Raw genomic sequence first — 24,347 nt, forward strand, 5'->3', positions numbered from 1 at the left:
CTTGCATGGTTTTCTATCTGTTTTTCTCCTGTGTTGCTGTTTGTTTGGTGTTTGCTCGGATGTTGTTTTGACGTGTGTCTCAGTTGCATCCTTAGTCGTCTGACATTGATTATGTTGACTCTTTAAAAGTTTCACAACTTTTCCAGTGATGATTGTGTGTTGTGCCTCTTGGTTTCCTCTTAGTTTGATGTTTACTAACCCGAAGTAACCAGTAAGTGGGTGGAGAGACTAGTCATGTTTTTCCCTCACACGTCCATCCAAGTGAACAAACACTCCTTTATCCCTTTAGGTGATTGCACTTTTCTTTCTTTTATCTATTGAAAATAACTACTTTTAGCTTTTTTTTTTTTGCTCCATTATAATTTGTAAACCATCCAAATTAGAAAATGCACACTTTCATTCTTAAGCTCTCAGTCTTCAGTCCTCACCCCTTCTTGAATTAATTGAAGGGGTCTGTGTGTCTTGTAAGTGGGACGTTAAAAACCCTTTTACCACAGAAGAACAATTAAGACATCATGACTTGTTATGAGACACTAGCAAAAAAGAACAGATAGCACAACATAGTAGCAGTGTTTTCAGATGAAATAAGCTTTGATATGTAACACAAACAAAAACGCATTGTATCCCAAATACGTGTTAGATGTTTAACTTAATGGACTTTTGAAATACAGAGTGGCGTCACTATGCTTTAGTACATAAAAGTGGCGGTCATCAATTTATCTAGAGCTATGGGAGCTGAAGTGCTATTCCTAAGAGGCATGTCCCTGTCGATGTGGGAATAGTACTAATGAAAGAAGCAAACAGACAGCACTGAATTCAGTTAGTGAGCCTGTAGTCATGCCTTTTCAATGAGGTGAATTTAATAACATACAGTACAAAGAGAGAACTGTGAATCAGAATAGTTCCACCTTTTCATAACCTAGAAAAAGGACACATTTATATTTGCAGTGGTCATATTTGATGCACATTCCACAATGTTTGCTGTTAGAGGTTGGTATATTTGTGACATTTTCGAGTTGTGCTCGACAATTTGTTGGGCTCAATTAGTATAAATCTCTTTTTAGAACCAGTGTCCTTGTTACTTTGGATCAGTCATTGCCAGAGTCCCCCTATGACAAGCTGAAAGAAATTAACCAGCCAAGCAGCACAGTAATTAATGATGTAAGTGGCTACACCTGAGTTTGGTGAGTCATGTGTGAAAGGTTTCTTCATTTGTGGTCTGGCCCTGGTCAAGTGTCCCCTAACAGATATCTCAAAAGTCTAAATGCTTTTAACAATCTTTTGTAAATTGGATGAACTGACCCTTTAATGTTTTTAAAACTGTTCTCAGAAGCAAATACCCATCAGCCTCTTTTAAGCAGCTCCACCTCCAAAACACACACTTTATGTTGCTAAAGTCCTTCCTGCTGTCATAATCACTACACTGTCAGTGTCGTCACTACACTCATTCATTCTGTAGCAACGTGAGCAGCTAGTGGCTGTAACGTCAGATCGAGCCCTTGCGCTCCTTTTCCCCCCTGTTACCCATAAATGCTTGAGCATGATTTGGGACACTTGTTGGAAATGTCTTGCATTAGCAGAAATGCAGCTCACTGTAAAACTGCATGAAAGATGAAATCTGGATACCTGGAATGATGATGTGTGTTACAACATAACTTCAAAGAGAATACAAAAGCATGGCATATTATGTTACTCCAGAACTGGTTCTATTGAATAAAGTTTTGATACAAATGTTTTGCATGGGGCCAGCATACTTTGTACAGGTATGAATAATGAGTATATATTTACAATAAATCTATACTATGGGAAGCTTCACTATTTTTTATTGCATATACTTTGCATAACTGAAATGTACTAATACATATACAGTGCCGGGTTAGTGGCCCTGGTGAATTGTAGTGTACATCTAACAATTCATGGGGAAGTGGATGGTTTCTGTGTCTGCCTTAAATGTACTGGTGACTCATTCACTCATCCATCCTGTAGGTATGAACATTGTCTGTTGGACAATTTAGCAGTGCTGGAAGGCTTCACCAGATGCTAACCAACTCCAAAGTATCTTAAAACCCATTAGCCGCACTGCCATGCATTCAGACGCTAATGGAAATGGATTTGATGCATGCAGCAGCAGAGGATATACACTTCTCACAAGATAGTGCCTTTCATCTCTGAGCTGTTGTGAGGATTATATCACTGGCTTTTGATGTAAAGCATCTAGGCTTTAGGTCCAGAATGCAAACACTTGGTGGGCTCAGGTGGATTCAGGAGCAGCTGAAGAGCCAATCAACTGACAACATATAACAACAAGTTATTGTGTCATCATATCACATACATGCAATGTGCTCTAATAGAGTATATATACAAATGACCAATTATTTAGATAGATTGGCTGCCATTGGGCCTCAGTTGTTGTAAGAAATTATGCCTACGGCTTCGAAAAGTTTCACTGAAATCAGAATCTGTCCGATCAAAGAACACAATTATAAATCTTGAGTTTTTGTCACATGCCGTGCGACAGATATACAGTGATTAACAAATTCATTAGACCACCTGTCAAAAATGAGAAAACATAAATATTTTAGAAATCTTTCAAAGACTTGTTTCAAACTAAAAATGTTATAGTTATAATATATATAATAACAAACGACAGTCCAGAATGATCCTTCCTTACACAACTGTTTCCAAAGAACGCTGACGTCAAGCTTTCACTATTTTAATCTGAATACTGGCTCAAATGGCAAATTCAAACATGTGGGTGGCTGAATGCGAATCCCATTTGTTGCACAAACAGTGTATGCAAAAGCAGTTGTATATGTGAGTGTGTGTGCGTGTGTATGATTGTGTTTGGTTGTACAATCCCCAGAGTGACTGTAAAGGTTGCTCTTCACCAGGATGAGTCACAGAACTGCAGTGCATTTTCTCCTTTTTTATGAAAGGGAGAATAAAACTGCACGGCTCTACACTGAGATTTTCCTCGTGTGTCTCACCACGTGTTCACAGGCTGCTGGTGGTGTGGGGATTCGTTGCTTGTCATCTCTTGGCCTCACGATACAGTGTCATAGCATTCATCTCATTCATCAACACATTGTGCCACATCTTCCTTTAATTCAGGCTCCAGATGACGCGTTGTGAATATCTGGAATGCCTGATGCCATTCTCAGCATTGCTAAGTGGTTCATGGGACTGTTATGGTGTTCATAAGGCACTGCCAACACACATGGCTCATAATAAACAACGTAATGGAACACTGAGAAGGTTTATCTTTGTAGAAGATTTTTTTTTGTTTTGTTTTTGTTTTTCTGAATATTTACAACGCCTCAGATTTGATTTTTGTTAATGGCCTGCTAAGAGAAGTTGTGCCGGACTGGCTGCTACAACCAATTGAATCAGTATAGCGAGAAAATGAGACTGGATTACTCTTTCATTTAACTTTATTCAGCGAGTATTATTACGTGAATTGCTGAACAAAATGTACTAAACATGCCAAATTTAATTCTCGAGACCAACTTCGTTCAACGGAGATTGAAACACATAAAAGATATCCAGAGAGGCTGGTGTCTTCAGCAGTGATGTCTTCTCACATTCAGCAGCCACCTTCACTCAGTTCCTTCGGATCACATGGACTCTTACAGAAGTTCTTTCAATAGCAGACACATCTGTGCCACAAGAAGAGGCCTCAACCACTTATTCCTGGAAGGCTTCACCACATGAAAACCAGCTCCAAAGTATCTTAAAACCCATCAGCCACACTGCCACGTATTCAGACACTAATGAAAATGGATTTGATGCATACAGCAGGTCAGGATGTACACTTCTCACGAGATAGAGCCTTTCATCTCTGAGCTGTTGTGAGGATCATGTCACGACTGAGCAAGGACTTGAACCCAAAAGCACGACTGCACAGACAAAATCAAAAGTAATCATTTTGTTTTAACAAAGAAGCAAACAAGGATCACCCATAGAGGGGAACAAAGGAACAAAAACAAAAATACAAAACACAAACACAAAATCACTCGAGCAAGGAAAAATGATTGAACAACCAAAGAAGCAAAAAAAACAAACAAGAAACAAACAAGAAACAAAGTACAAATAACACAAAACCTGACTTGAGTTTACAATGATGAGAGATAAGACACTAGTTCACTGGACGAGAGACAAGTCGAACTGGCACAGAACAAAGGGAGACGCAGACGATATATACACACAAGGTAATGGAGAACAGGTGAAAACAATCAGGGTGGAGAAGTCAATCAGACTGGCAGGAAACATGAAGGAAGGGCAAGCAACCTGAAACAAGAGGAGATAAGATTTTAAAAAAAAAACAGAAATCATAAGACAACATAGACACAAGACAAAAACCTAACCTGACATTATTTACAAACTATGACAGATCATATCACTGGCCTTTGATGTAAAGCATCTAGGCTTTAGATGCAGAATGCAAATACTTGAGGATAAAGTCACTGAAAACAAAGTGCGTTTATTCAGTGAACTGAACTGTAACTGTTTTCCTTCCATCCAAGCTTCTGTAAAGCAGAGAAAAACAAACTATGTTTCAAAAATGCACTGAAGAGTATGAGCACTGTGTGAACATGGTGTGAACATCACTAGGCTCTGTTAGTTTATTCTCCACATTTTTTTTTTCCAGAATAATGATGATTATAATGATGTTTAAAAATGTTTTTTTTTTTCTTTTATGTAGATTTACTACAATACTGTTAATTCATTTTCATAGTATCAGTGTAACAGGTGGGGCTCTCAGCAACGAAGATATCAAACAAAATTCAAATGGGAATTAAAAAAGAAGGTTGTAATCAGATTAAACAGATGTTTGTGTGTGTGTGTCTTACTCTCTTACTGTTTGAGTGTGTTAATACATGAGTGCATCCTGTGTATAATGATAAACTACTGCTGAACAAGTTCATTTAACATGCAGATGATGGCAGTAGTGCTCTGTGTCAAACAGGCACATTACCTTTAGCCTCCCAGACTGAAGTGTGTTCACGTTACAAGTGAAAGCATTTTACCAAGACATCCACAAATGTGTGTGGTTTCAGTCATTGTGAAACATCAGATAAAAGCAGGAAACACACACACACACACACATACATTCCACATTAGACTATGAAGATGTGTAAATTAGATTTATTTTAATTTTATCTTCACATGATCTCAACACTCTTTGCATCAAAACACCTTCTTGGAGTTGCGTGTCAAGTAAATTTGCCTGTATGTGGAGAGTGGTTTCAGGATTCTGCACAAGTGGTATTGATTGATATAAAGTAGCCGTTAATGCCAAATGGGAATTTAAGAACCCAAACTGATCTCTGTTTGCTTTCAGACACTCTGCTGCTGCGTGGTAAGATATGGGAGGAAGGTTATCAGCTGATGTTTTTCATGTTTTTTTTTGGGAATGCCTTTTTGTGTTTCAACATAACAAACACTGACAAAGCCAATCCCAAAAAGAAATGGTTTTCTGAGTTAGGTGTTTGAAGAACTTGAGTAGTCAGACCCTGACTGTAAGTTGGGCCTTATCACCCAATATCAGTGTTGGAGTTCACGAATGGACTTGTAGCTGAATGGGAGGAAATTCCTGCAGCCAAGTTCAGAAATCTGTTGGAAAGCCTGAAACCAGAAGAGTGGAAAATGTTATAGCAGCAGACTAAATGCGGCTGAACCTGAAATTTAGAGGAGTGGAAGTATAAAATAACATTAAACTGAAATACTCATTTAAAGTTCAAGTACCTCAAAACTGTACTTAAGTACAAAACTTTTTTTTTTTTTTTTTAACATTAAATGGTTGGTTGTGTGAGTTTAATATGGTGAGATCTCTATGTTCTTGTATTCTTCTACACTAAACTGTATTAGGTGTGTGTGAGAGCAAAGGGAAAGGGCAGAAGAGAGCAAGCAAACAAGCAGTCATAAGACAAGCAGAGAAAATAAGTTGCACAACTTGTATCAAGATAAATTTGTGTCTGATTTATATCTGAGTTCCCTTTTTATTTGATGAAGACAGTGCTGAAAGGAAGCTCCTGTTCTCTCCGTTAACAGCATTTCACCCTTGATGAATTCCAAAAGGGGCAAAGGGAATTCAGCTGGAGGTGAGCCGGTCCCAGCAAACACATGAGGCTCCTCGTCACATGCCTCTAATTTACATTTGTTAGCATACAATGTGAACTTAAATGACAGAAATGCTCTTTTCCCCGTACGTAAATGGCCACAGACTGCCAGTGTAACCGGTGGAAGAAGTGAAACACTGGGCAGAATCGTACAACTTAAACAGCCGAAATTGACCACATGTTTTTCTAGCTTTTTCTTCTATATTAAAGACAGGCTCTTGATTAAGCCATTGTCCTGACCAGACGCACTTGCCTTATCACCCTGTAAGCAGGCAAGCAAAGATGTAAAGGGCTGCAAGTGATGACAGTATTCATTGTTGATTACTTGTCCAAGAAAATGATTAATCATTTAGTGTATAATAGTCAAGAATTCCCATTTCAAGTTGCCACAACCCAAGATGACAACTTCATTTTCCTTGGTTTTTCTGACCAACGGTCTAAAACCAAAATGTATTTAATTTACACTGGTATAAAACAAAGCATCAAATATTCACATGTGAGAAGTCTCGGACCATGTTTGACATTTCTAATTGATAAATGACTGAATCCGTTAATTGATTAAACTTTTTTTTTCTAGCAGTTACAAAAGAAGTGCCTCACAATTAAACCCATGAAGTGTGTGTGTGTGTGTGTGTGTGTGTGTGTGTGTGTGTGTGTGTGTGCGTGCGTGTGTGTGTGTGTGTGTGTGTGAGGACTATCCAGCTGTGAGCAAAGACCCGCCCATTCATCGAAAGCGCCCGGGGGTCGCGCAGCCTCAGATGTGGATTGACCAGCCTGTCGTCCAATGAAAGCGCACCAAAGCGTGACTCACCCTCTTCTTTTTCCAATGGAAGCGCGGCGGAGAGGCGGACCGCAGGAAGCACACTTGGTTGAATGGCCATTAAAGCAGCAATCAGCGGTAAATATGTTATGATGCCACGCTCCAAACAGACACCGAATGGATTGTCCGAGGCTGTGAGAGCGCACTCTGGCACCGGGTAGACACTTTATGAAATGCTGCCGCTGTACGTCCGTGGATTCGCTGTGCGCGGAGTCTGGCTACAAATCAAATCAGGAGTCGCTCCCCGGGGAATTGAACTGTGATGGACAGCTGTTGGACAATGATTCGGCGCAGAGGCTGACGTTAAATTGACCGCGTTGTAACACAGGCTATACCATGGACCGAGGAGCTGTTTGTTGTGGCTCCCACAGGAGCAGAAGGAGGAGCGGCTGAGTTTTTTCCTCCGCTCCGATCAGCGCAAGTGTGCGAGGATCGTGATGATGCTTTTTGGCCAAACGTGAGGCTCCCACCGCCGTCCAGGCTGCAATGTTTGGTCAATACAGGTGAATTAAGACTTGACGGGACAAAATGAGAGCCGCCAACATGGGATTCGTTTTTTTTATTCCCCATCCACCTCCGTCTTTTCTGTTCACAAACCGCTTACAAGAATAGCCTACTGGAAACATGTCCTCAGTTATAACGGATTCAAAGCGTCATTGATGGTGTTGCGCTATGATCTCTAGGGACTCTCTGATCTGTGTAATTGTTTTATCGGCTACACAGCGCGCTGCCGTGCAACCTGTCCATGGATGGTAGTTAATTGGGCCCAATGATGTAGAGCCAAATCCACCTGGATCTAATGTTCCCTCCTCTCGTGGTGAAACTGGCTCCCCTGTGACTTTTGCGCATGTTCAATTGTTTTTATTCCCAGAGCTTTTCACCACTCCTGGTTATTGCTTTGGATAATCCCACCTCGACTTTAAAAGATTTTCGAATGAATGTTTGCCTCTAAAAGTGGAAGAATAAAGCCGTGACAGTTTTTTTTTTTTAGATTTGAAGCGTTCAAATTGTTTCAGCAGTGACCAGCTATGGGAAATTCAGCACATAACAGACATTTGATTCGTCTCATCTTTGAGACTAAATAGTTTCCTGACATTTTTCCCCCCGTTGAACAAAACTTTTTCCTGCAGTGTTTATTTGTTTAAGCACATTCTGCTGTGGCCTCCCGTTCTCCACTATGTCTAGATCTAACAGTGTCAGCCCACCCGGAGTCGGTGCGCCTGGGTTGAGGGGAGGGACCGAGCACAGATCAGCTTGGGGAGAGTCTGAGTCTGTGGCCAACGGTTGCCCATACTCGGCCAGATCCCCGCGCAAGAAGCTCACCCGGACTAACAGTCGGTGGAGGGAAGAGGATGATCTGGACCACCGGCAGCCCGGGCGAGCTTCCACGACCGTCAGCAGGGTCAGCTTCAGGTCCAGGTCGGCTTGGCAGGACCATGGCGAGGAGAACCGAGACCGCGCGTCCCCTAAACGTCCAGACGACGAGGTGAGACCCAAATCTGTAGAGCTGGGTCTGGAGGAGCGGAGAGCCAAGCCGAGGACCAACGAGGAGGAGGTCATGCCCGATGTAAACTTTTCTTTCGTGGCGTGCTGCACCAGCGTCATGCACATTTTCAAGTCCAAGAAATTCCAGTCAGAGAAGTTGGAGCGGCTCTACCAGCGCTACTTTTTCCGTCTCAATCAGAGCAGTTTGACTATGCTCATGGCAGTGCTGGTGCTGGTCTTCACGGTCATGCTGGGCTTCCACTGCTCCGGTGGGACAGGGAGGCCGAGCGTAATTTATGTGGTGGTATTTTCCGTTGCCATCTTCCTCACTCTCATACTCATGGTGGTCTGCAACAGGAACGGGTTTCACCAGGACCATATGTGGATTGTGTGCTATGTGGTCATCCTGGTGGTGCTGGTGATCCAGGTGATCGGAGTGCTGCTCGTGCAACCCAGAAGTGCCTCAGAGGGGATCTGGTGGACCGTGTTTTTCATCCATGTCATCTACACACTGTTGCCCGTCAGGATGCGCGCCGCAGTCATCACTGGAGTTATTCTTTCCGTCATCCACGTGGCTGTTTCTTGGATGTTAAACGGCATGGACAGCTTTATGTGGAAACAGGTACGTAGAAGAATATGTTTTTTTTGTTTTTTTTTTTTAAATAAAGTTTTGAAACAATCTGCACAGTGAGCTGGCGTCCCGCACCTACACTGTGCGCAATAAGGAACAACAGAACTTAGGCATTTGCTTCCTGCTGCTAAACTTATTTCCCATCGGTGTCTAAAAGCTCCTCACATTGGTGGCATCTACAGACTTTAGGGGTCAAGAGAAAAAAATATCATCACCACCTCATACAGGGTAATTCTTCACACACCCGCCTAAGTGACTTTTTTGTAAGTACAAGACAGTGGAAAACAAATAATATTCTTGATGAGAGATTGTCCAAAATCGTATGATCCATCATATTAAAACTACAGAAACACCCAAAAAATCCAGAGTTCTTGGGAAGAGATCAGGGAGGCAGTGGGATGCAGCCTGTTGGAGGCTGTTACAACAGGCTTTTCGCCTCGCCTCAGAGATTTTGGCCATTCCAAAGCAGTCTTAACACCTCTGCCTTCAGATGTGGTCCAGCCTGGATTAATTTAGGCATGCTGAGGCCTTTTAAGTTTGATCTTTCTCTGTGTCAGCAAAGTAGCCTTAGGTGCACAAGTTAAGCGTACTTTGCCTGATAAGAGAGGCACTAGAGTTAACTAAAGAGGCAACTGCTAATAGTAGAGGGGCATTTGTGGGTTGTTAGGGTAAAAATGATACTTGGAAGAGCCCAGTTAGGTCTTAGCCACTCCTGCATGCCTAAAGGTTTTTGAAAAAAAGGGGGCATGCTGTCATCATGGCTGCAGTCTGCCTCTTCAACAAACATTAAATAGCGTAATTGGCAAATTGAGCTAGTGATTGGTAGACAAAGGCTTTGCTCTGAGATGAAGGCTCTGGTTGCCACAGAAACCACAGCTGGCCTGATACTCCTTGGGGGTGCTGACAGTGACAGGTTTAACACAAGTGCATCTATGCAAACTACAGTCAGACTTTCCTTTGCAGTTGGAGCTGGTTGGAGTTTACTGTTACCCTTGTCTTGCTAAATATTATTCCCATTTGTTTAACTGCCTCATTTTCAAATAGCAATATTATAAGAAAAAAAAAATCTGATTACAGGCAAAGTTTATCAGAGAAGCCATGGATTTCTTATATCTGACTGCAATTGAAGCATTTGCTTGATAAGAATTAGAAAAAAAAATGGATGGTCTGAAGTAAGCTGCCCATCACCACTATTAAAAGCCTTTAATCACTTCTGTCACATTTAATTCTGCTGTAACATCTCATTGTGCGTCATCATGTGCCTCATGGCACATGTCTCAATGGCAAATGTGTGAGTGCAGCCACACATTTTAGCTCTTCCTTCATTAGAGATGAATGGTCATTGTTAAAGTAGTGACAGTGTTTCCAAGGAAAAGCCAGTGGGTTCCTGTCAGGATGGGTTTATTGTTTATTATAGTATTGTCACAGACTCTTCCACTTAAGGACCTTAAGGAGAATGCATTAGAACGCCGAGGATGTTTATCTGACATATGAGGTTTCATGTTTTATTTTTGACTGGGTATATTCATGATGTTTTTAAGCAACAGCTCAAATATGCAGCTAATATAAATCCTGCTCTCAACCTCTTTAACGGCGGCCTTCAAGCGCATTTGTAACCACGGATATGTGTCATATCGAGGACTAATTATTTTATTATAAAGTGAAGAGCAAAGTGCTGGTTAAATGCCTGAAACTGAAGCTGCTTTACAAAAGAAAAAAGTGTTTGCCCTGAGCTGTGGAAAGACTGATTTCATGTCATTTGTTTTACTTCATCTGGACTTGTAATAAGTTTATAGTTGATAGTTTCGAGGGATATTGTTTTTAATGTGTTGCTGAGCCTATGTGTTCCTCATAAAATCTAAATGCCTCTGGTACTATTTTTTACAACATCAATATTACTTCCAAAACATTTCTCCAGGGCTGGTGGACTCTATTTGTAATAAAGGTGCTTACACAAATGGGTTTAGTTTTCCACCATTATTTAAACGCACTCTTAATTGCCTCGTACACTGAGTTCTACAACTCAGTATTATTAACCCCGAAAGGTGTGCGTGTGTTGCTGTAACTTCTAACTGTGCAGCTTCTAACTCCCACCTCATTGTTCTGGGTGTTTGTTCAATTTACTGTCTTTTTTTTTTCTTTTTTTTTAATCAGGCCCTGTGCTGCTCATAAACATTTTTTCCAGCAGTGTAGTTCTTCTGCAGTAATCGCTTTTGTAAAGATGCCTCCCTAAAAATGAAATGGTTTAACTCAAAAGGCTTTATCCTTGAATTTTTAAATACACTATATGGTCAGAAGTTGCCCGTCCATGTACTTTTGTTGTGCTTTTGGTCTGGGACTGTTGTTCATGGTTTGGGCTTAGACTCATTGTTCCAATTAAGGGAAATCTTAATGCTACAGCATTTAAAGATCTTTTAGACAATAGTGTGCTTCTGACTACATGGCAACGGGTTGGGGGAAGGCCCCTTCCTGTTTCAGCATTGCAGCATGCAAGCGCGTGTGTGTGTTTTAAAACTAAATTAGATCATGTGTGATCACTGTGGAAATGGATACTTTGCACTGTATATCCCCTTTTAGTTGCTGCACACAGCACAGCATCTTGTCTTTATTATCTATCTGTATTGACTAAATTATTTATATTAGCACAGGGAAGATTGTAGCATTCTTTGTCCTGTTTCATAGACCTTGCAGGAGAATTGATGCAAAACGAGCATGAAAAGCTAGTAAAGATAGTGGAGAGGAGGCAAAGATGCTATACTCACATAGCTGGTGGACAGTGGATTACAAACTGGAATACTGTGAGTCAGTTGGACGTTGGGGGCTATGGTTTATTGTGGCTGATTGGGAGCAAGTCCCTGCAGCCAGGGTCCAAAGTCTGGTGGAAAGCCAGAGGAGTGGAGGCTGTTATGGCAGCAGAATAATGCCCATGGTTTTGACAGGTGTTGTTCAGTTACCACATATGGATTTAATGTTCATGTCTCCATATGCATTCAGCCATATTGTGAGGATAAATAGAAAGTACGTCTACTTTTGAAACTTGCAGATGAGCTATTTACAGTGTGATCCAGGAATTGTCCCACGCTATCCAGCTTTGCAAAGACTATTAAGTTGCACACCATTTAAAAACCCAATCAAAGTGTATGAACAGCCTTGTATTATGGTAAAGTCTCAACTCCTACTTCTGTCACCTCAGCTATCACGAGTGCATCAGCAGGGAAAATGTGCAAAGAATGTGTTGAACACTGGAGAGGATGTAGGATTTCACATTTTTCATCCCTTTGTTTCTGTTTGGACTCTAATGTTTGGGTGTATAAGCGAAAAAGCAGGCTGATAGTTTAGTTTTTTGTGTGAATGGCATGTGACCCCGCATCTATTTGTATTTTTTGCGGAAGCCACATTGTCATTTGATGTGTTGATGTGAGTGTGTGGGAACAGGCTGCTGTATTTGTTGTTCTTTCCTCACCATGCTGTTGTTTTTAGCATATCTGTTCTCTCCTGTTTACATAGGACCTGGCTCTTCACTGAGTTAGACCACTGCTGTTTATGTGAGATCCCAAGATAATGCCATTTCTTATGCGTGTGCTCCCAGGAATATGAAGAGTTTTCCCAGGTTTTTAGAAATGCTACATCGCTCAACCTTGTACCCTTCCATAATGCTCTGTTTCACATTAGGCTGAACAGTTGTACCGGAAATCATATCGTTGTAAAACTAGCATAGGAGATTCTCACTTTCATTTTCAACATTTATACAGGTGTTTTTTTTTCTTTCTGTTAGTTAACCTTGTTAAATTTTGCAGTAAATTTGTCCTGGTACAATATTATAGCTTTAGACAAATGATTCACCCAAATTTGCAGTTCATCAAAGAGGCCTTGGAGGGAGAGTTCACTCATTTTCTTTCTTTTTTTTTGTGTTAACATTGTGAAGGAAGCTTTCATCTGCAGAATCGTCAGTGCTAAAATTGCCAAAGATGACAAGGTCCAAATGACACAAAAAACACAACTAACACTGCAGAGTCTGGCCAGTCTCAGTGGAAGAAGCAGATCACTCTTATGTTTGTTTATTCAACCCTTCATTCCCTTGATATTCCTGTCTCTTGTCATTGATTTCCCTTTCATGTCTACAACAGCCCAGTCATATCACAGATTTGGTTCCTTAAACAGGTGACATTAAGTAAAGATTCACCTCTTGGGTGTGTTCACACAAAGATAAGTGTGTTGTAGAATTACTGTGGTGCGGTTTGTTTGGTTAAGTAAAAACAATGCTATTCAAACTCTGGTGGCACCAGATAACAGCTTAAAATGCAAGTGGCTGTCGATATCCGCCACTTAGCTGTGGTTCATTACAGTTGAAACTAAAACCTGAAGTGGGAATAACCTGGGAACATAGCAGGATTTATGAGGATACCGATATGGATGTTGACAAGACATCATGCAGGACGGAACTCTTGTTCCCCTGTGGCTCTTTTTAGACCTTTTCCAGGTACCCAGTGAGCATGGATTTGGTGATCGAAAGGTCAAAAGGCGTAAAGATGTTAAACGTGAGCTAAATTTGGCTTTGACCTCTAGGTTACATAGCACTAGGCCTGCATTTCAGTGTGAAACAAGTTCTAACTTCCTGTTGAAAATTAGTAATTAATATGCGGTTGAAACAATTATGTCTGGCCTTTTCACAAAAATGTATCCCACTTTAAGCTAGACGACCTTTGTTAAGCATAGTCGACCTTTGACTTGCAAATCATCAAAACCAGGATAGTTCTGACTGACAGCCCAGGAACTCTCAAGATAGAGTTTGGAGTAAGCATTCCCAGATTTTTTTTCATTCTCAGACTTGTAATCTTCAGCCCCAACTGCCTCTTCCCCAAGAGATGCTACTTGAGGCAATTTATCACACTCCCCTCAGCTCCTTTTGGAGCCGTAAAAGACTTTATACACATTTATTTTTTTCTACCCCCCATATCCAGTTGTATCCCACTCTCCAGACTTTGATGTCTAAAATCAGTGGAGTACTTTGCCTTTCTGGAGTCATCTCTGCCAACATCTGTCATTGTACGGAGTTATGAGGAGAAACATGATCACTTTGTGTTGTGCAAAAATGATTTCAAATTTGTTTAACTCGCCTAATCTTTGGAGTTCCTGAGATATGGTGGAAATATAAACATGACAGGACGTCAAGCTTTTGAGTTACTTTCTGAGTTTTTTTTTTCCCTGGGACAGTTTGGTTGAAAAGCTTCCAGTCTTCTCTGCCCCTCTCCAAATTCATGGAGACAGGCATGTAAGTGGACCAGTCCTAGCTGGCAGGATTCCAGTGGTAACAGGGTTTTCTGCCGGTCTAAGTGAACTGCCTGTTGCTTGTAATGTGTGGAAATTAAAAACAGATGTCCACATCATCTCCCCTTCCTTTACCTGTCTTCTTACAGGCATCCCTCCTGGTCTTGACCTGCTTCTAGATATGCTTTTAATTTCCCTGTGAGACTCGGCCCCTGTAGACAGACTTTTAACCATTTCGCTCCCCTGTAAGACGAAGAACATGTGCTTGAGAGCGATGAGATAGAAGTGCCCCTCAGGAAAACAGTCTAAATCAGAATCTAAACATCAGATTTCACATAGCAAGGTTCACTGCTTTATCTCTGTCCCCGTGGCAGTGTCCAAATATATAGTTTCAGCTGCTGTTTGCTTTGTTTAATTGTATTTTAGAATATGAGCGCCCAGAGGCTGTGGAGTGTGACAGAGGATGCTTCTGTTTTTGAGATAATATTTGAACCAAACATGGATGCAGGGCAAGCCTGAGTACCTTTGAGAAACCACTGCTGACGCATTCCCCCGTGAGTCCTGAAAACTGTGCTCAGTACTCCCGTAACTTAGCAACAGATTCTATTTCACAAACACTAACCAGCTCCTCTCAGTGCTTCCCTGGGAGCACCTGTGTATATTTTACCTCCAGTCATAGACTGCATGCACATCATTTCGTGTACTGGGTTAAACTGAGACTCATGACTCCTGTAGAATAATGCTGTTATTGCCCCTCTGCTTTGTGTGTTTTTTTCTGTTCACACAGTGTATAATGTATGTTCTGTCATCGCTGATGATCAGACAAAGAACACAGCGGCAAACACAACTCAAACTTAACAGAAAATCCTAGACATCCATTATTTTTTTGTTTTTGTTTTGCATCACTTCAGCATAGAGAAAAAAGTTCTAATCGTATTTTCAGTATGAAACCTGCTCATACAGAGAAAACGCGGTAAAGGTAAAAATGTCAGCATACAGACCTCATGTTTTCCATTATGATGATTCTGATTACTATTCTGATCCAGCAGGTGCTCTCATCCAGCCCAGCGTCCCTAAGAATTACATTCATATTGTATGAATCCACAAGTCACTACTTACAGGAGGAAGTATGCCCACTTTACAAAGAGAAAACATCAACAGTCAGCATCAACAACAGCTAATGTTCTGTCTTACGGTTTAATGTGTTAACGTGCACCTTGTACCTGAGCAAACTCTAAAGACTGACGTGGTTGAAAGCTATGAAAAATGCTAGTAAGTGGAGCTTGAGTTAAGTTTTTTTTGTTCATGTCAAACAACTTGTTGCGTGTTTAATAAGGAGAAAACATCTTCTCATTTTGATGTCTGCATGTTCCTGTAATTACAAGCTGATTATTTGACAGTGAAATCTAAAACTGATGGATAGGTTCCAATTTCACATTGTTGCGTTTCCACTGTGGTGAGCCGAGCAACACTTGGCTGTTGGGGTTCATTGCTTCATTCTGCTCATCTGACATTCATTAGCTTTAATTAGTTTGTGTGCTATAAAGGAATTCAGACTCATGGTGATATTATTTGCAGGGGGAATGAATAAATAATTATGATACACATCTCTACCATCGAATTATTTGTCCAGAAAGGTATTTTCTCTCAGAGCTTGTATTATAAAGAAGTGGAAGCCTACTGCTTCTTGGTGACCAGACCAGTTTTGTCATGATAATTGTTATTACTGCTTTGGTTTTTTGGTTATAATGTTAATTTCAGGGGGCTGGGGTGGAGCACCTGGTCAGGAGGATGGTGATCATGATCATGAATGCTGACCCTGATGATCCTGTGGGGTTTGAACTTCTTTCATAGGCTGCATTCAGACCGACTTTATCCCTGTGTGAAAAAATGCAGAGCAGTCATTCATTTGAATGGGTGCCAGTCCAGCAGTGCAGTGGAGATGCCAATGCAGGGGCAAAGTAAACAGGGTCATTTTGGAAAAAAAAAAGTTGTACCTGGCTCAACTTTTCCCGCAATGCACTGTGTCTTCATCTGGCAGGGTGCTGTGCTGGCCAGTCACATACAGTCAAGTGCACACTGAAGGTGGAATACTTAAATGTGGATGGCGTATTTCTACAGTTTACCTCACTGTTGACTAAATAATTTCTGTAGTTATCTAGTATTTAAAAACTCCTGAAAACAATTCCTGAATTGTATTTCTAGTTGCACTGATTCCTGAAGCAACACAGCTTTGTTTTAACGCTTAAGCTTGCTTCATTCAGTCTTCACACAACTAGTTCTGTCTTTTTTTGAGTGTGATCTTTGCTGTGTGCAACACTGTTAATGCCTCTGAGGAGAGACTGTCGGAAAGTGTGCCTCGTTTCAACCATATGAACAGTTCATTCCTTTGAGACAACAAATGCATGCAGAAGAGAGATTAGGCAGTTTGACGCAGCCAAGCTGAAGGTATGATGGCAGGTTTTCATCTCGCCTACATAAATGGCCATTCAGAGCAGTTGTAACAGCTTTTTCTCCAATAATGCATTCATCGTTCCAGTTATGCACCTTTACTGGTGTGTTTATTAAGTCTTTGAAAATGGCATCCTTGAATATAACTTTTTAAATGATTTGCTTTATCAGAAGAGCTCGGAGCCTGAGCGTTTCACTGTCAGCAGTGACTGCCACGCCTTTAATTGTTGTGCATGACAAATAAAGACCTTGAACCTTGCCATCTGTGCCACTGTGATTGAAAAGCATGAGAGTTGAGGTGAAGGAGAGTTAATGGGTTTTACTGGTCATTGGAAAATTTAGATGTTAAAAAAAAAAAAAAAAAAAAAAAAATTCTCCATTTCACGAGCCATTTCTGTCCTGGGTGTTGTTTTGGTTACCAGACATGGGAATGTTATTTTATGTCCCAGCCTTGTTGAGTCTGTGGCATTGTGCATGGCTAACATGACTGGATGATGATGCTCGGAGTTTTGATGAGAACTTACTAAACTGCTGCGATACAAAATTAGCCAATAAATACACGCAGTTTGCTATCATGTTACTTTATTTATAAAGCACATTCAAAAAACACAATATCCACAGAGCTTAGAAGATCAAATTTGTGTTAACACACGAGAGCAGTTAGGCAAAAGTTGAGCTTTTTTTGTCCATAAAAAGTGATATTTATTTAAAAGTGTGGTTTTTACAGAATAGTGTCAGTAGTTAACATATGAACATGAGGCATATGGCAGCGTGCACACCTCCCTTCACTTTTCACACCTCTCATTCTGCCTAATAAGCCCTTTAACAGCTCCACTTTGAATCTGGCTTCCACAGCAACAGAGCACACCACCGAGTGAAACTGTTTAACACAGCGTTCCCTATTTACACTATTCAGTTTTTAATGTTTTCATCAAAGAGAGCGTTGTCTCTACTTAGACTGGGGACAGAGGAACGTTGTTGTGAGTGGTTTTACTTTAAACAGGTGATCCCTCCTTATCAGTTTGTGTCCAAAACTACCTGCCACTCCACATATATCACTGTGACGTCGCTCCAGACACCTGTCTGCACAGTATATGTCGGGGAAACATAATTTTTGGCCACATTTCTTTGTTTACAAGCCACTGACTGGTTCATTGTCTGTTTTTATGGCCTTTTTCAAATGATTTGTTTTTCTCTACACATTCCTAACAGCCACAACAGGTTTGTTTTTCCACTCAGTAATGGTAGAGGGGTTGTACTAAATGCAGATAGCCCATTTTACACGTCCATGAGTGCCCAGCTCAAGCATTTTTGAGTCTGAGTGTTTGCTACATGGTTGTGTGGTTTGCTAGTCTACTGTGTCTGTCTGTTCTGTATAGTGTTTTTTTTTTTTTTTTTTTTTTTAAAGAGCACTGGGCAGGGGGCTGCCCAGTGAGGCGCTCAGGGAGCTGGGGTGGATCAGTGCGCCTTGCTCAGGGGCACCACAGCCATGGGAGGTGCGTCTCCTTCACCACCACTGTATCCATTTTTTTGCGCTTGGTCGAGGGATCGAACCCACGACCCTCCGATCTCAGGCCGGTCCAAAGTCCAAAGCCACACTCTTAAGTTGTTGCGTCACGGCTTCCCATTTTGTGAGCTTTATGCATTCACCGCCTTAAAAATAGCTTCCCCTCTGCCAGGCCATGTGCCATGGCCTTTTAATTTCCCCTCCAGGACTCTTAACATGGGCTTGTTGACACTGAAGTTGGTTCATTGTGCGAGGTTAACAAAGCTCTACCAGTTCTTTGATGTGCTCTCTCCAGCAGAGGAAACCCATTATCTTTAAAGAGGTGTCAGCAAATGAGTCATGCAGTGGAATTAAAAATTCAAATTTGTTTTCAATTGTATTAAAAGGACAGTTCAACTAAATCATAAAAAACCTACTTACTCACCAGTGAAAAGTAGCCATGTGTATATTTTAATGTGGCCAGATTTAAAGAAAGTTTTACTGCCACCTAAGACTAACATTTTCAAAGCCAGACAAATATATTAAAGCCTCAGTAGCGAAAGTATGAAATTATTCACCTGAAAACACATCTGTAGGGGTAAGTGAGAACAGGTAGTTTAGGTGATTTTCACAAATCTGGGGCCTCTCTGTGGCCTCTCTTAAGCCTCATTGGCTAATGAAAAACTTTTTCAGAGCCATATAACAACATTTTTTGCCATCAAGATAAATTCAGGACAGTGTCCTGAAGAGTTGACACTTCAGATAAAATGTTTCATCCAGCAGAAGCAATCTGTTTGTAACAGTTCATTTTAACGGTGTGTGGTGTCCCATCTATTATTCAGGCCAAGTGCCCCGGAGCTACAGGTCCCTTTTGTGCTGGAGTTTGAAGCAATAAAAGTTAAAATGTAATTGAATTCGAGTTTTGTACTCACTCATCTGACCGTGTATCATGCCATTCATCTGTAAGCATGAGGCTGACCTGGGGCCTGCCTCACAAAGCATAATAAGGTTATCCATCTAACTTTGGGCTTAACCCAGGCTCTTTGTCATACAAAGAGGGCATGAGTCTGAACCGGAGTTTTTTTTCCATGGAAACTAAAGACCAAACCACCCAGCTGCAGTTTTTGTTCAGGTTCATGGCTCAAAACATGATAGAGAGCCACCTCCTCATCAATCATCTGCCAACACAGGACGTCCGTATGATCCAAAATACTGCATTCACACAAACACAACACCACTGAAGTGATGTGTTTACACATCAGTACACAACTTGAACTTCTGTGACACTTTATCTGAAGAAAAATAGACCTATAGTACATGACTCTGACTATAAAACGGGATTTATAACAGATAGCAGGTAGACGGTTTCATAGTGAGAGTGATAAATAAAAAGTACAGTTGCATATTAATTATTAATGACATTGCCATTGGTTCAGTGCAGCATCTTGCAGTCATATTTCATCACTGTTGCCTTGGGGAATGTTAGACAGCTTTGTTAATAGAAAAATATTTTACATACTGAATGATACATCAGTGTTGGCTGTGGTAGCAGTATGATAATGCACTCATTATACTTGATGATGTAGTTATATCAGGACACGCATTATCTCTTGCTTGCACTAATGTGTTAAAATGAATATGATATTGATTTGCTTATGGCAAAAGACACCTTCAAGCCTAGCGTGCTAGCACAGTCTCATGACCTCAGTATTGACTCAATTTACTTGCTCTAGTGAGTGACTGTCAGGAAACTAATGGTCATTTCCCATGATCAACCCTCTGTGGCTGCTGTATTGCCTGCTGCTGACAGCTCAGGCTTTGACATGAGGAAGACAAGCAGCCGTTTTCCTGCGGTCTCTCTTATGAATTTTCCTTTGGCAGTGAGTCACTGATTTAATGAGAGCTGTGTCCTCAAAATGTACCGTATAAATGTGTTGGAATCTGAAACACATATGTGGAACACAGCCATGAACACGCACGCAGATTATTTTCTCTTGATGACGCCCTCGGAAGTGGGGAAGTGAAGGTGGATTTCACATGAATAAGAATCCGGAATAGAGGGCAGCGACTGAATGCTTCAATATGCATGGAGGTCTTTATTAATCCATCATTTGTTATATTTTTCTTAGTTGGGCAGTTTGCTTTATAGCACACAGAATCTGCTTAACTCCTCTTAGAATCCACAGCAGCCATTTTTAAAATCATCTCTATGGTGCCACTCCAGGTATTCTTTAGCTTGTCATTATTCATTCATCGTTTAGCTCTGTTGTAGTTCAGTTTTGTCTGTGCCTTCTTATCTGGTTTGTCATTTGGGGGAGAAACAATCTATAAAAAAACACGTCCTGACGTTGTTGCTGATTTTCTGTCTCATTTCTCACATTTCTTTATGTCGGTGTCACCAGGAGGCAACATGCCCTGGTGGTCTCACTGAGTAATGAGGGGATCCCTGACTGTGGATATGGACCGATTATAGTCACATGTTACTGTCACGTCCTTGCTCCACCCTTGTGCATGTGTATGCCTCCTCATCTATTCATTGTGACAAGTAGTCCTGCTTTGCCATTCGGATTTTCCATATTATAATTTCACTTCTTTGGCATATTCTGTACAAACAACATCTTTTGCACCTTGTGTTTTGGGTGCTTGAATAGTTGAAGTGACAGTTTTAAATTAGCCCCTTGAGGATTCCCAGGTTGATCATAGGTACTAGTGGTGCTCCTGTTTCCTGTGTTGTACATCTTTAGGTGCACAGTTGTGATAAGAGTTAACAACCCAAGAGTTAACCCTTATAATTCTACAGACTATGCAGAATGGGCTCAGTCATCTTTTAGCTCCCTTTTTGCATCCCTGTGCTAGATTATTGTTCTGCATCATGATAACTCTGACAAGGCAATTCTCTCCCAGTCAGAAGAGAGAGAAAACATCAGAGGGTTTGTCTCAGCATCACAGCTGTTGTTTCTGTCACAGTTATTGTTGGCACACATGACTTCAAATGCTCTTTCATAATCGTAACAACTCCCTGAAACACTGTTTAAATATATACTTTCTTATCATTTACAAATTCTTCCTGTTGCTTGTTTTTGCCTTGTTGCTGTGCAACCAGATAGCTAAATATTTTTAATAACTATTTGAGCCAATCAAGAACAATTATTTCCTAGAGCATTGTGCCCTTTTCCCAGAAGAGTCCTCATGTGTAAGTAGGCACTACGGCACCGGCAACAGTGTTTGGATCTGCATACTAGGACAAAGACTAAGTGCACAAACTGGCCAGCCTCGGGAAGGAGGCTTTTTTTATTTTTTTATTTTTTTTTTAAATGGCTGAAGTGAACTCACCGGCCAAGACTTCAGTCCAGAGTGAAATTGTTGACCTGTAACATTTAGCTGGAGAGAAGTTTGTTCTAAGCACAGACAAAGTGGTGATTTAAAAATAGCAACGACTAAGTAATGAGTTTTAATGTAACCCAGCTTGGAATGAGGACATGATGCATTGTTTTTCAACGCAATGGCGTGTGCTGTGCCACATACATTTTTATTAGTTGAGTCCCCCTTTCTGTTGGCTGCATGGGGGATATTTTCGTCTCCGATCTCGCAGGCGTGCCTCATAATCAATTAATCAGAGACACTCAATGGACACAGTCAGCAAATGTCTGCGTGGGTCGTAGCTGCAGCTGGAACAGGAATCAGATCTCAAGTTAAACCTCATGAATATAACTCATATTCTGATGTGTGTGTCTCAAGCCTCATGCGTAAAACCATCAGAGTCCATGATATCCACGGAAACGGTCCCTGTTTCCTGGTTGGATTTACTGTGTTGTTCACCTTCCATCTGGCCATATGCTTCCCAGTGTAACCAGAGCCTCTGATTGGACATGGCAGATTCTTGCCATCCTTACTTTTTTTGTTGGTGCTTTGTTTGGTGATGTGGCTGTATTGAGTGCTTTGGCATTTGTCCATGGAGAAGAGGAGTGTTGAAGACTGACCTTTGTGGTTAGTTTAGCATATATTTATGCCCTATAATGTCATGAGTATTGTACATCAGTAAAAGAGGACAGGTGTATTATTGCTGATTCTTGTAGCATGAAAGATAATATTATTCCAAAAGTAGTTAAAGTATTTGCAACTATTTCTTTCTTCGGTTGGTGAAGAGCCCTGATCGGATTGGACCATGTATTCAGTTCACAAAATGTGCTTGCATGCACAGTTACATAGCGTGGCTCGCAGGCTGCCTTTGTCAAGGTGGCACGAAGAGTCCATTGAGCCCATTATGTGCCATTATGCTAATTTTTGAAAGTAATTCCATTATCATCAGTGATGAATGCACATCTATTGTCCTGTCTTCAGGTCGTTGATGGATAGAGGGCGGAAAATGTGGTGTTTTCCTGTTACTCACACAAGAGCTTCACTTGCACATTTACAGATGAGTCACCAGCGACATGACAGTGTGATAAATGGTCTTTGGTGTGATAATTACAGAATTGATCATGCAGCCTATTTGCAGATCCGCACCGTGAAATGTTATGTATAGGCAAAGCTCTTTTGGTTTAATTTCCCCACAAATCTCACTGATGTTCTGACAGACAAATGTGTCAATTTTCTGGACGGACAGAGCAAACTGATTTAGTCTACTTGGCGTCAGACTCACTCTAGCTCCCACAGACCCCTTCATAGTTTTATAGAGGTGCCATTGTGAGAGAGACATAAAAGCTCTGGAGGGAGAGTGCATGACAGAGGCTAGATATGGGGCAGAATGCCCACTGCCAATTACCCCTTCTGCATGGGGAGCTGAACAATTTGGGACACAAATGTCCCATATGGAGAACAGGCCACCCTGGCTGTTATCAATTTTAATGTTTCATGTTTAGTCCATTTTTTTGTCTATAAAATGTCAGAAAATACAAAAAAAAAAAATGCTGGTCACAATTTTCCAGAGGTGACATCTTCAAATATCTTAGTTTTCGTGACCAACAGTCCAGAACCCAAAGTTATTTAATTTACACTGACAGGAAACAGAGAGAAGCAGCAAATCCTCACCTTTGACAAGCTGGAAATGTGAGGAACGTTCGACCACATGAAAGATGAATCTACTATCAGATCTTTGTTCAAGTTGTGCGGTAATCCAAAAACAGATGGTTTTTAATTAGTCATCACTTTACACATGCATTCACTCTCCACCCATCAGTTATCATTCATATGCTAATAGCTTACATGTACAGTATATTCTCTCTGTGGGGAATCAGATCTGATGAAAGTGCTGTGACTGACACAGTATCATCTTTACATTATACAAAGGGAATGGTTTCCCTCAGAGAAACAAAGTGAGTGTATTTATTTGTACTAGAGAGGGAGAAGCGTGTCTGTACATCTGTTTATTCTTTTTATATTTAGAAAGGGCTGGTTAGATTGTGCTAAAACTAACTCTGAAATTACAGATGGTCTAAATCGGGCGGGAAGGGCCGTCTCTCAGCTCTGAGGTTATCATTATTCTGTGGCTGGTTGTCAAGGAAAAGCCTCAGTCCTCTGATCCCGCTCCAGTGATGCTTCCCACATGTGTTATGACCTTGAGGCGGAGCAGTAAAGTAACACGGGGTGTGATAAGGCTCAGAGTCTCCCCACCTGGCCTTATATGGATGGAGTTTGAACCTCGACTGCTTTGTAAGCTGAGCTAGATACAAACGCTCACGAGCTGCAGGTCAGGGATTAGTTAGAACTGTCGTCCTCATGCGTCCCTGATCCATGTCTCTGCTTGTAAACTAAAATCATACTCTGTGAATTTTCAGTGAATCTCAGGGGATGATACTATAGCACAGGTTCAAAGTAGAGCTCTACTGTAGTATTGGAGTAAATTATAGTAATAATAGTAAATTTAAATATTCAAAGCTTTAAAGCATTTTGTAAATATTTCAGTGATCGTGCATCATGTTTTTAGTTGAAGTGGCGTCTTGTTTTAGTGTCTTTGTGTGTGTGTGTCTGTGAGGACCCTTTGCAGATTCTAAAATTTCACTGGAGACAACTGTCCTGACGGAGTCTTGGCAGAGAAAGTTTCTTCTTCAGCTGTTATATAGTTATTCAGATGATGAGATTAGAAAA

The 24,347-nt window shown here is 41.0% G+C and overlaps 1 protein-coding gene across 2 annotated transcripts in view; it reads left to right on the forward strand.

Annotated features, from left to right (window-relative positions):
* Nucleotides 1–8,116: 8,116 nt before the first annotated feature.
* Nucleotides 8,117–24,347, forward strand: part of adcy5 (adenylate cyclase 5) — a 76,289-nt gene continuing 60,058 nt past the window's right edge. For both annotated transcript variants that reach the window (XM_041057395.1, XM_041057396.1), the window contains exon 1: nt 8,117–9,046. In XM_041057395.1, the coding sequence (XP_040913329.1) occupies nt 8,117–9,046 (930 nt within the window). The remainder of the gene's footprint in view (nt 9,047–24,347) is intronic.

This window comes from Toxotes jaculatrix, chromosome 15, assembly GCF_017976425.1.
Source record: "Toxotes jaculatrix isolate fToxJac2 chromosome 15, fToxJac2.pri, whole genome shotgun sequence".
In the NCBI taxonomy this organism is placed as follows: Eukaryota; Metazoa; Chordata; class Actinopteri; family Toxotidae; genus Toxotes; species Toxotes jaculatrix.